This window comes from Pogona vitticeps, chromosome 4, assembly GCF_051106095.1.
Source record: "Pogona vitticeps strain Pit_001003342236 chromosome 4, PviZW2.1, whole genome shotgun sequence".
NCBI lineage: Eukaryota > Metazoa > Chordata > Lepidosauria > Squamata > Agamidae > Pogona > Pogona vitticeps.
This window is the reverse complement of record NC_135786.1, coordinates 114562187-114574931: the sequence shown is the minus strand read 5'-3', so window position 1 is coordinate 114574931 and position 12745 is coordinate 114562187. Positions and strand designations below refer to the sequence as shown.

The following is a 12745-nucleotide window of genomic DNA, read 5'->3' as shown; positions in this document are numbered from 1 at the left end:
TTGGTATGAAGGAGATCTTTGTGGGCATACTGGTTCTTGTGGTCAGTGCACCTGTTGCCCAGTGACAAGCACAACCATGCTTCCCCTCAACGTGAGAAGAATATTGTTCTCAACACATCTGTTAACAGAAGATTCCAGCAGCTGCTGGTTTAATCAGTCCTGCATGTTGAACTGTGCTGGGTAAAATTTTTCCACTTCTAAAGAAAAATGTATGAACCCTGTCCTCCTCTGCATCTGGTCCGACTGGCTTTCTGCACAAGGTGAACACCACCGATGAAACTGCGATCCAGAATACACTTTCAATGAAAGGTGTCTTCTCTCCTCTTAATGTTTTCTGCCCAACAACATGGTCTGCTTTGTAATCTAGAAAAGCAGAGGTAGCCATTATCTACATTTCAGCAATAATCCTGATGACACATGCACTTTGCTAATTAAATCTTTTACGTTGGAAAAAAGTCTGTCTCTCTTCACACGCTTGAATCAATTGTGGACTCAGGAAGGGAGGATTCTGATGGCAGATAGGAGCGAATGTATATTTACAGAACACAAGCTGAATTTGCTGCTTCTCACTTACAGTACTGCAGAAACGTTTTCTACTAAAAAGTAGTATTCAATAAATAACAAATACATATGAAAAACTAATTAAGGACACATTTAGATCAGATTCTCAGTACCCGCAAAAAAAGCTTTAAGTGCCAGCATAAAGACATGGGAGCTGAAATCTTGTTTACACAGCTCTGCATATGCAGTGGTGATGACACCATCATCAATGGCAAGTCAACCCTGATTAAATATTTTCTTTAGGGATTTCAGTATGCACATGATTTCACTATAGAGTGAATGAGTCATGGACATCCCCAAATCACCTTTATTCAGCAGCAATTTGCCCCTGATAATGACGTCGTCTCCACTTCGTACATAGAGCTGTGCAACAGGATTTTAGCCATTGTCTCTAAGGCTGATTACTCATGTTCCCTGAGTGGAATGACACACACACTGCAGTATCCTTCTTTCTGTGCCATGGAGTAAAGTGAAGAGCACGCAGCAATGTGGCAGGTCTCAAACCCTGCGTTAGCATGCTCCCTTGAGTGCTGGTTTGATGTTGCCACACAGAGGAACCACAAGAGGGCTTCTTCTATATCATACCATTTCCCTGTCAGATCAGGAAGAAGAGGTACTGGTACAATTCCAGTAGTATAGTACCAACAGTAAATATCTGGTGTGGAAGCCTGATCATGGAAGCATTTGTTTTTCAAACTACTACTCCCAGGATTCTTCAGCCAGCAACTCAAATACAGGTGACAGCAAATACAAAGTTTATGACAAAGACAAGGAAACAAGAGGTGGGTAGGTTCAGCCAGGTTGCTCTCTGGCTGATGTAGACAAAGAAGAGTCAGGTGGTAACGTGAAGATCCAGGTCTACCTTGTGTAGAAATTCCAAACATGATTGCTACAACCATGCCCAGTGATTGCTACAAGCAAGCCCTGTGGCACATGGGTACTGAAGTCAAGCCTCTCCTCACAACCTGAGTTTTATCCCAATGAGCTCAGAGAGCCAACTGAAGGTTGACTCAGCCTTCTCTCCTTCCAAGGTTGGTAAAATGAGTACCCAGCTGGGGTAATTGTTTACGTAATTGTGTTGTAAACCACCTATGTGCTGTAAGCACTGTGGAGCCGTATATTTTCTGGACTGTCCTCCTCCATGCTTCACCTTACAGCAGAGTCCTCCTCATCACTGCAGGTAAAAAGAATAGAGAGGGGCTGCCAGGTGCAGCCCCTCTCTATTCTATGTCGCAAACACGGGTTCGAAAACTCACGTGTAAGCTTGGACAGAGAGCAATCAGGAGTTTGCACATGCTAAAATGAGCTGAAGAGTCCAAATTCAGCTAGCCATGATACAACACTCCTTCTCGCAGGTCTGCCCACATAAGAACACCCTGGTACTCTCAGATATTATTATGAAAAGGTCAAGTGGGCTTTGTAGTCCTTAGACTTAACTTGCACCACTGACAGGACTCTAAGTAAGCTAGGCCGAGGCAGCACTCTCAGATGACCCTATGGCAAGTTTACTGTTCAGGAAACCAAATGAGTTTTATAATCTTTATTTTATTAAAGAAAAAGCATGTTACTAAGTATCAGAGCCAAATTAACCCAAAACAAATAAACTAGCATTGTGCTGTTTAGTTACAAAGATGTAGTGAGGCAAAGAAAACATGAAAAATAGAAAAGTATTCAAAAACCTTATTAAAAATACAAAAAGACATTAAAAAGAATCAAAACAGTTCCAGAACAAGAAATCATTAGTAAAAACAAAATAATCCATGTAGGTCATAACAAGGCTATAGTCCTCAGTGATACTATAGAATAAAAATCCCTTAACCAAAGTAAAAATCCCTTATATGTCCCATAGTCCTTAGAAAAGAAAAATCCAGTAAATATACCATAGTCCTTACAAAATTACAAGAGCATAGTCCATATGGAGTATTCCAAGAAAAGAAGTCCATAAAGAATATTCCATAGAACAGTCCATAGAAAATAGTCCGTGCACAGTCCTTAGGAAAAATCCCATAAGTCCAGAAGTAATCCAGCAAAGCATAGGAACCAGTCCATGTAGGTAGGCCACCAGACTGAAAGGTCGGTCTTGGAAAGACAATGTCTATAGGCAAAAAGTTCCTTTTTCAAGAGTAACTGGCAAGGGCCTAATGCACCTTCCCACGATGTGATCCAATCAGAGTTCGTTACTAGGCAAACAGTCCTGTTGCACCACATGACTTCTTTCTCATACACAGCAGATGTTGTTTGGGTTACGGTGGTTTCTCAAAGAGTCACAACAATTCCCATCTATCTAATCACACAGAGTCCTTTCTCAGGCTTTCAGAATAACATACTCTCGCTCGCCTAGAAAACAACTTGTCAGCATAGCAAAGATACCTTATACAAAGAAACAAGATGGAACCTCTCTGGCTTATTTCTTAATTACAAAACCCATATGCCTTAAAAGATTTTAACTCAAAAACCCATCTCATCACAGTGCCCACAACTACTTCACTCCCAATGTTATTAATCTCTTTAAAAGTAAATTCATACCCTCCTTTGAACAGCCCTGCCAACAACTCCCATCCAGCAGGCCACTACAAAGTCTCATTTTAAGAAAGCACAGTGCCCAACTGTCACTTGCTGACTGGTTACTTTGACCAGCTCCTCCAGCTGTTTCAAGTATCCTGTACAACCGAACGTTCTGATAAAACCTTGCATCATCCTTGCACCCCTTTTTCAGATATACAAGCACACCATGCCATGTTCATTGCACAAATCAGATAAATGATATTTTTTTAAAAAAAAAAACACTACCTTGAGGATTGGAGGGGGTAAAATTTGTTCCTTTCAAAGTGGGACTGAGTCGTCACTGAATGTTAGCTCTGCATTTAAACCATATACGTCAGTAACTGTGAGGATGTAATTGGGATTTATTGCAACATCTTAAATCACAGCTGATAAGCAACAATAATCCAGACTTGGAAAGGAAATCCCTTGTATTAACAACCCCCAACATGTCACAGATTTTCTGCTGTCATCCATATTATCTCTTCTAAAGTCTGCAAATTTCAGCCACTATGAAACATGGTCTTTAGTTTCTGTGTGCCATCTGCTGTTAGAAAGAATGTACTAGCTGCCTGTTAAATATTATGGTGGGAATCCATAATATTTAAGGTTTGTCTAACTTGTTACAGCTGAATGTGGTTAATTGATATTGTTTCAGGGCACATTTTGATTTGCTAGTTGGGCACATGATGAAGGACATGCCCAAGGTATTTCAAAACACCACCATCTCATTATTTGCTTCGCCCCATAAATACGTTCAGCACCCCCACCCATAATAGTTGCTGTTTTGTTTCATTGGCAAGGACCAGCATGGTGTATGGAGTACTTGAGACTATAAATACATGAAATATACAAATTTCTTATGGACAATTTATTTAAGTTCAAGACGATATAACTTAATAGCATATATGTCTTAACAATTCAGAGGGTCATATGATAGACCTATGACAAAGAAATAAGAAATCAGAACTTCCAGTCATTTATTTTTCATTGTTTAAAAGTCCTTTCCAAAAATTTTAGATTCATAGTAGGCATCTACCTCCAGGGCCCATGAGAGGGGAGTGCAAGGGGTACATCGTGCCTGGGCCCAGGGTCTGAAAGGGGGCCCAGGAGCCAAAGAAAGGGAGCCAGAAATTTCCTAGGATCTCAGAAAATGTTTGCATATACGTATTGTGAGATTAAGACTAGCATTCACAGTTTGTGCAAGCTTACATAATTTATATGTCATAATTTGAAGAAATTATGATCCATAATTTTATGTAGTGTTGGGAGATGTAGAGGTGTAATCAGGGGTGACTCCAGAGGGCCCCCAGGAGGGGCAAGGTATGAGAGAGTTCATGCACCTTGTTTTTACAAAACAAAACAAAAAAGCACTGCTGCTGAAGAAGAAGCAAGAGGGAAGGGACAGAAGCAGCTGACCAGGAAATCTGGGAAAGCAGGAGAGAGTTGGTGGAGCCCAGCCTGCTGAAAAGGTATGAAGAGGAGTTTGGTTGGAGGACTCCAGATAATAAAAAAGAGGCTCAGCAAAAAAAATACAGTGGTACCTCGACTTACAAACATCCCAACATATGAGCATTTCGAGTTATGACCAGCTCGGGCCACAAAATTTTGCTTCGACTTGTGGCCGGAGCTTCCAGTTACAAACACAAAAAGGCAGGGGGAAAAAGGCGGGGAATTCAAATTGCTAACCATTCGTGGTGAAGAGGGGCTTCTTTGTAGCTCTTTCGCCCCAATGGTTACAGTGAGTGCGATTGGAGGAGGCTTCGAACTGCCTAGTAGGGTAAGGTGCTGCTTTCTGCTTTTTAAAAACTGTTCTGGGTGGGTTTTGCAGCGTGGTTTTGGGCTGGCTGGTGGGATTATGTTTCTATGCTGTGATGGGTCCTGTAGGGTTTGTTTGCTTTTTTGTCCCCCCCCCCCATTTCTGATGGGTCTTGCACGGTTTGTTTGCTTTCTGCTTTGCTTTTTACATTTCCGAAGGGTCTTGCGTGGTTTGTTTGATTTGCTTTTTTTTTCCTTCGGCTGGAACGGATTAATCACGCTTCCGATGGGTCTTGCAGTGTTTTTTGTTTTGGTGATTTTTTTTTCCGGCTGGAACGGATTAATTGCATTTCAATGCATTCTTATGGGAAATGGTGCTTCAACATATGACCACTTCAAGTTAAGACAGGAGTTCCGAAACCAATTAAGTTCGTAAGTCGAGGCACCACTGTAATGAACACAAGCCTGGAGGCAAAGAAAAGAAGCTACTACCACTGGCTCTAGAAGGGCAAGAGATCAATCTGTATTGCCCCTTTGGGTCATTATTGATAGCCACTTGTTGCATCTGAATAAGTGGGTATTGCCCTGCTTGTGAAAGCTTATGCTGAAGCCTGGAATGAAATTATTAGTGTTTAAGGACTAGTGGGACGTGGTGGCGCTGCGGGCTAAACCGCAGAAGCCTGTGCTGCAGGGTCAGAAGACAAAGCAGTCGCAAGATCAAATCCACACGACGGAGTGAGTGCCCGTCGCTTGTCCCAGCTCCTGCCAACCTAGCGGTTCGAAAGCATGCAAATGTGAGTAGATAAATAGGGACCACCTCAGTGGGAACGTAACAGCATTCCGTGTCTAAGTCGCACTGGCCATGTGACCACGGGAGATTGTCTTCTGACAAAACGCTGGCTCTGTGGCTTGGAAACAGGGATGAGCACTGCCCCCAGAGTCGAACATGACTGGACAAAAATTGTCAAGGGGAACCTTTACCTTTACCTTTAAGGACTAGTGCTATTTTGTAGGAGTCAGATTTAGGCTATCAGGCATTTCCCATACCTTTCCCCTCCAGCCATGTTCTGCACGCCTCACTTTAGAAAGAAAGAGGTATTCATCTATAGAAAAAGAAAAAAGATATTTGATCATACATGTAACTACAGAAGCAAGAATTTTATATGACAAATACTGGGGGGAAAAAGGAGATTCCAACAACCCAGTAGTTAATAGAATTTTTTTTTGAAGCAGCAGAGATGGAGACCAGGAAAGGGCCTGAAGTGTGAACAGGAAGAGCCCTGTGCTCAGCAGAACAGGAGGGGTGTGTCCTTAACAGGAAGAGCCGTGTGATTGGCCTAACAGAAACGGGAGTGTCCTGATTACTGCTGAAGGCTATAAGTAGCAGCCCTGAGTTTCAGGAGGGCCCTTTGATTCCTGCCTCCAGGCAGAGCACAGCTGACAAATAACACTAAAAGCAGACCCAGGGAGCTTGCGACCAGAGCTCCTGAACGAGATAGCAAACAGGGAGCTCACCGGGGGAGGCCATAGGGGAGGCTCCTAACCATTTTTTGTTCTTTTGTGTATACGTACAACTACATTTAAACTAACAAAACAAGAAGGACAGGTATCCTAAACAAACAGTTGAAGGTAGAAAAAGCTAGAAGGGACTATGGAGGGTGGAGACAACTCAGTTATGCTTACCTGCAAAGCTTGTGCTATGTTTGTCTTTTTTCCTGAGTGTAAAAGGCTGCATACATGTAACAAATGTAAGCTTGTGGCACTGTTAGAAGAGAAAGTCAGAGACCTGGAGCAGCGAGTAGCCACAATCAAGGCTATAAGGGAAAATAAAGGCTACATTGATAGAACTCTTGAGCAGCAGCAGCTGTCAGAGGAAGCACTGCTGATGGAAGAAAACCAAAATATTGCAGTGGAGGAAAATGCTGTAGAGGCTACAAACAGTGGAGGAATCACCGTGGAAAAGAATCACATTTAGGAGCAAAAGAAGGAGAAGATACTCTTTCCCGGTGGAACTACAAAACCAGTTACTAGAAGAAGAGTCCATCAGACAACATGCAGAGAAGACCCCACAGGAGGAGATGAGTAGGGCTGAAGTGCAGCAGAATACACTCATTGAACCCACGCCCTACAAAAAGAAGAAGAACAGTTGTAGTAGGGGACTCCCTACTATGTGGAATTGAGACCGAAATATGCCAGGAGCATCCATGGACTCGCCAGGTATGCTGTCTCCCTGGAGGAGGGATAAGGGATGTGATGGAAGGATTGCCATCACTCATAAAACCTACAGATACATATCCCTTTCTTCTTGTCCAAGTGAGAACAAATGACACAGCCAAGAGGCACTACCGAGAAATCACATCTGATTTTGAAGCTCCGGGAAGGAAACTCAAGGACTTTGGGGCCCAGATAGGTTTTTTCATTCATCCTACCAGTGCTCAGAAGAGGAATCAAAAGAGAAAGGAAGATCCTCTGGGTGAATGACTGTCTACGAAGATGGTGTCAACGTGAGGGGTTTGGTTTTTGGGACCACAGGCTAAGCTTCCTGGAAGAAGGACTGCTAGCAAGAGACGGCTTGAATCTAACAAGGACCGGGAAGAATGTGTTTGGCCACAGCATGAAGAACTTCATCAGGAGGGCTTTAAACTGAATTGGAAGTGGGAGGGAGACGCAAGCACAGAGTTAAGGGTAGATGAAGCCCTGCACACAATAAGAGGAATGGACCAAATTGATCAAAAGGGCAACAATAATAACATGAACAATAATAATCACAGTAATAATAACAATAAACATAATAATAACCATCATAATACAGTGGTGCCTCGCTTAACGGGCGCTCCGTTTAGCGACGAAACTGCATAGCGATTAAGTTTTTGCGATCGCAAAAGCGATGGCATTGCAATGTTTTTAATGGGTTTTTTCGCTTTGCGATGATCGGTTCCCTGTTTCGCTTACCGATCATCACAAAGCGATGATTTTTTAAACAGCTGATTGGCGGTTCCAAAATGGCCACCAGGTAAATAAAATGGCTGCCCGCTGTGTGTAGGGACGGATTCCTCACTTAAGAGGATCTTCGCTTTAAGGTGAGTTTTAAGCCCATAGGAACGCATTAAACAGGTTTTAATGCGTTTCTATGGGCTTTTAAAAATCGCATAGCAAAGAAATCGCTTAGCAGCGATTTTTGCTGCACGGATTAATGTCGTTATGCAAGGCACCACTGTATTAATAAAAATGTACAAAGACAAACGGGCCACAAATCACACAAACTCCGGTGTTTGTATACAAATGCCAGGAGTATGGAAAACTAACAAGAAGAACTGGAAATTTTAATTCAGGAGGTTAAGTATGACTTGATAGAAATAACTGAAACCTGATGGGATGACATCCATGACCGGAATACAGCAATTGAGGGATATAAAAGAAGACTTAAGGGTGATATGATAGGACTTTTCAAATATTTGAAAGGCTGTCATACAGAGGAGGGGCAGGATCTGTTCTTGATCATCCCAGAGTGCAGTACATGGAGCAATGGTCTCAAGTTAAAGGAAGCCATATTTCAGTTGAATATCAGGAAAAACTTCCTAACTGTTAGAGCAGTACGAAGTGGAACCAGTTACCTTGGGAGTTGGTGAGTGCTCCAACATTGGAGGCATTCAAGAAAAACTTAGATAATCACCTGGCAGATTATCTAAGATTATCTAAGATTATTGAACGTGATGGCCTTGTAGGCCCCTTCCAACTTCACTGTTCTATGATTCTATGGTAGTTTAACTGAAGTATTAAAAGAAAGAAATTGCTGAGGCTAGAAAAAAGTGGGAGCTTTTACATAACTGGATAAGAGATGAGAACATGAATGGGATGAAATTATGAGAAAGAAAATATAAGATATAGTTTTAGATTTTAAAGACAGAAAAAATGGTAAGATAAATGTGAAGTAAGTTTAGTAAGAAACACATATTGATAAATGTAATAATGATTTATACTGTTCTCTATCACATTCTGTATTTTTTATTTACCCCAATCATTTTCGTTTAGTCGTGTCCGACTATTCGTGACCCCATGGACCACAGCATGCCAGGCCCTCCTGTCTTCCACTGCCTCCCGTAGTTGTGTCAAATTCATGTTGGCTGCTTCGTAGAGTAAGAAGAAACTGTTGGAACCCTAATCCCCAAACAAGGAGAAGTTGATTTGGGTAACCACGCACAGTATTTTGATGAAGGGGCAGTTGCAGATGCAGAAAATGAAAAACAGAAAGAACAGACAAACAGACACATGTGGAACTAAACTTGGAAGCATCAATCAATACTCAAATGGAACAAACTTTTAAAGCGCATCATCAATGTTGTACTCTTCTTGGGGAAACGTGGTCTAGCATTTACTGGTTCATTCCATCAAATTGGTGATTCAAACAATGGAAACATTTTAGGACTCACTGAATTCTCTCCTGCATCCTTCAGGAACATATGCCGCCTAGAGTGGTCACAAGACCAGATAGACAGGGTATAAAATAAATAAATAAATATGCTAAATTAGAGGAGTCACAGAAAAGGAGTGAGTGGCTTCAAGTTCATTATCTGCCCCCAGCCTTCAAGAAAAAATTCTCAAGTTTGCAGATTGCAGCAACAAAATAGGGGAGGAAATTGCTCAGTAGATAACTGATACAGTACATTGAAAGAACATGCTATTCCTCTCAGTGATTGTACAGCACAAGCCTATGATAATGAGGCAAATGTGGCCGGAAAATACAAAGGCGCACAAGCAAAAATACTAGAACAATGCTCAAGTACCTTGAATCAAACATCATTAAAACACGTAATTTTCTTGCTGTGATTCAATTTTTTTTCACAAAAAAAGAAAAAGAAAAGGAAAGGGCCAGGAAAGCTATTTTTAAAAAGTAAATAGTAAGTTTATCTACCCTTTTAAGAACTAATACTTATATCTTCTGATGATCTGGTCTGCATTGCAATATAAAAAGAAGTTTCAATGTGAATTCTTTTTTTGTTATCTTATTGTAGCATAAACAAAGATGTTCAAATGAAATGTGTTTCCTCGTCTCTGATTCTCATCTATATTATTTATATTTATCATGGAGGAATAAATTCTGAGGGAGTATAAGAGCATTAGGCCTTACATGCAGAAAAGGGAAGGGACCCAAAAGAAACTTTGTACCCCCTCGTAAAATTCCTCTCAGAGGCCCTGTCTACCTCAGTAAATTTATATTCTGTTCTCTACCTGTTCCTCTTTCCCGCTAGGTAAGCACCCAGCCCATATCTCACAATCTCTAGAAAATACAATAAAACTTGTCTTTATCTGGAAGCCCAGTAAGAAGCATAATATTTCCATGCCCAGTTTGTTAAAGCAAAAACAAAGGCATGCATGGCACTTTGCATACTGATAATTTTTATTACAGTACTAATAATAAAATACTGTGCTTGCCATTAATATTTTTGGTATGCGCTGTTTGCAGGCAACTTGGTGAAACAGCCTTTGGGCTGCTACTAACAGGCTAGGCTTCCCTAAACTTGAAAAATTTATCTAGGAATTGGGATTGTTTAGGAAACTTGACACATAAATGTAGGGCTTTGTCAGTCAAACTGTCAGGGGCATCACTCCTTAGCTAATCCTACTGAAAGGCAACAGCAGGCTTGTTTCTTACAAACAATGTGACAGGAAAGGGACCAAACATTTTGCTTCTACAAGTGTTTAAGACTAACTAGAAACATTTTGCAGATATAATCCCACCCTTCCTTACATTAGCTGGCAGGCTAATTAACTATGTAAAGACACACTATTTGAATAATAAATTATAAAGAACTGTTGAAATGCTGTAAGAATGCAACTCACCAGAAGTGAAGGACAACTCAGATATTTATTTCCCAAACTTTTGTACAAACAGAAATGTTTTAAACTTATATCTGAAAGCAAGATTGTGTGAGAATGTTTCTTGCAGAGACTGATGTGGGACTGGAAGGTGTATGAGGTAGGAAAACTGCCCTTGTCTGGCCTGACCTACTCTCTAATCCAGTGGTTCTTAACCTTTGTTACTCGGATGTTTTTGAACTGCAACTCCCAGAAACCCCAGTTGAACTGCAACTGCCAGAAACTATTCAGGCATGGTGAAGCCTTCTGGGAGTTGCAGTCCAAAACTCCTGAGTAACCCAAGGTTAAGAACCAGTGCATCCTTCAACAATGGGGGTAAAGTGGAAAACATAGGGGGATTACATCCCTTTGTTTTACAATTAGGAAATGAGATTTCATCATGATTGTTTATTTCACCTGTGTGTCTCAGGTCACATGTAGTCAGAGAATTCTGCCAACTTTTACAAGAAACTTGTGTAAGCTGTACGTAAGGGGTGATGCATTTTTAATGGAGAACCTAAATGGAGAAATTGGCAATATAACCCAATGAAAAGTAGATGGCACCAGTAGCTCATGGACAGCTGTGGAAGAGAAGCACACAGCAACCTCCTGATTTGTCTCTTCTGCTCAGATTAGTAAGTAGTTTTGAAGAGCTGAAGTATGACCTCTAGAATCCCCAATGAAGGAGTAGTAAAAATGTCTTTGATGGCTTCTGGTGTGTAATGGTGGAGCAGGGCCAAAGGCCCTGTTACCACAATGTCCAGATGACTTTCAGTCAAAGAAAAGATCTGGAGCAAAAAGGGAAAGATAGAGTGAAAAAGGGGAAAGAGGAACTAATTGTAAATGATTTACTAAATTATAAACCCACAAACAAGACCATAATTCATCTGAGATTACATTCCACAAATTACAGTCCGCAATATATCCCCCAAATTACCGTCCATAACACCTTTACTCGCCAGAAGTTTTTAAAAGAATGCACTTTCCTCACTATACCTCTTAGGCAATCCCACAACATATGATTTACTGTCTGTTGGACTCCACAGTTATCAGGCAAATCAGAATCAATTTCTTTGACTTACCTTGTAGGTCTCCTTATATATTCAGCGGAATCAAGTGGTAAAGCATCTCCTGAACTGGACTGTTTCAGCTTGGACGTTCCTAAGAACATTTAACTCACTGCAATTGTGCTGAGTTTATCTCCCTAGAATATTATTTCTCTGTATGATGGATGTGGTTTTTGGAGAACTATTCAGGCATGGAAACTATTCAGGGACCCTGGTCCTTCCCCAGCTGCAGCCTGAACTGGTGAGATCCAGGAAAGGCTTCAGTCCTACTGATTCTACCAACAGCTCTAAGGTTCCATCTCAGCTTGTAGGCTTGGAAGTTACGTAGTAGAACTGCAGACGTTATCGTGGTTTCAGCTTGTCCTGTGAAGAACTGATAGTGGTGTGGGTTTTGCAAAAGATCATGATATGAGAAGAGCCGGCTGGGTGGAATGTGGAATCTGCTGAAGTAACAACTGTTCCAGCACATTGTAACGGAACAGAGAAGCTCTCAATGAAAGGGCACAGTTCTGAACACTTTAAATCCAGCCTCAGTATGAATATTGCCAGTGAGTTTATACTGTATATTGTTTTATTGTCTATTTGTATTTCACACATCTAATGAGAACATCAGGGTTCTGGTATGCATAAAATTATCCCAATTATCCTCACACCCACTCAGTGAAGTAGGTTGGGTGGGTGGGTGGAGGCACAGAGACAGCAAGCCCAGCTCTGGAAAGGAAGCCGGGCTTGCTGCCTCTCAAGATGGCGGCAGAGGTGGAGGATGAAGAGGAAGAGGCAGCAGGGCCAGGTAGGGAGTCAACGGGGGCAGTGGGAAGGGGGTGGGGGGAAGGCTGCGGAGGTGGGAAGGAACGAACCAGGAAATTAATGAAATCATTTTAAAAGTTTGTCAGTTCAAGTTTGTCAGTTTTGATTAATCCAAACCAATGAACCGTATTAAGCTCTAGGTAGGAGTATTGTTG

General features: G+C 41.5%; 2 protein-coding genes across 2 annotated transcripts in view; one reads left to right on the top strand and one right to left on the bottom strand.

The window, feature by feature from the left end:
• Nucleotides 1–11934, bottom strand: part of GLUL (glutamate-ammonia ligase) — a 54866-nt gene extending 42932 nt beyond the window's left edge. The window contains exon 1 of the mRNA XM_078392353.1: nucleotides 11799–11934. Within this exon, the coding sequence (XP_078248479.1) occupies nucleotides 11799–11887 (89 nt within the window). The 5' untranslated portion in view covers nucleotides 11888–11934. The remainder of the gene's footprint in view (nucleotides 1–11798) is intronic.
• A 288-nt stretch (nucleotides 11935–12222) lies between these two features.
• RGSL1 (regulator of G protein signaling like 1) overlaps nucleotides 12223–12745 on the top strand; it is a 36584-nt gene continuing 36061 nt past the window's right edge. Inside the window, exon 1 of the mRNA XM_020789736.3 lies at nucleotides 12223–12331. Within this exon, the coding sequence (XP_020645395.3) occupies nucleotides 12277–12331 (55 nt within the window). The 5' untranslated portion in view covers nucleotides 12223–12276. The remainder of the gene's footprint in view (nucleotides 12332–12745) is intronic.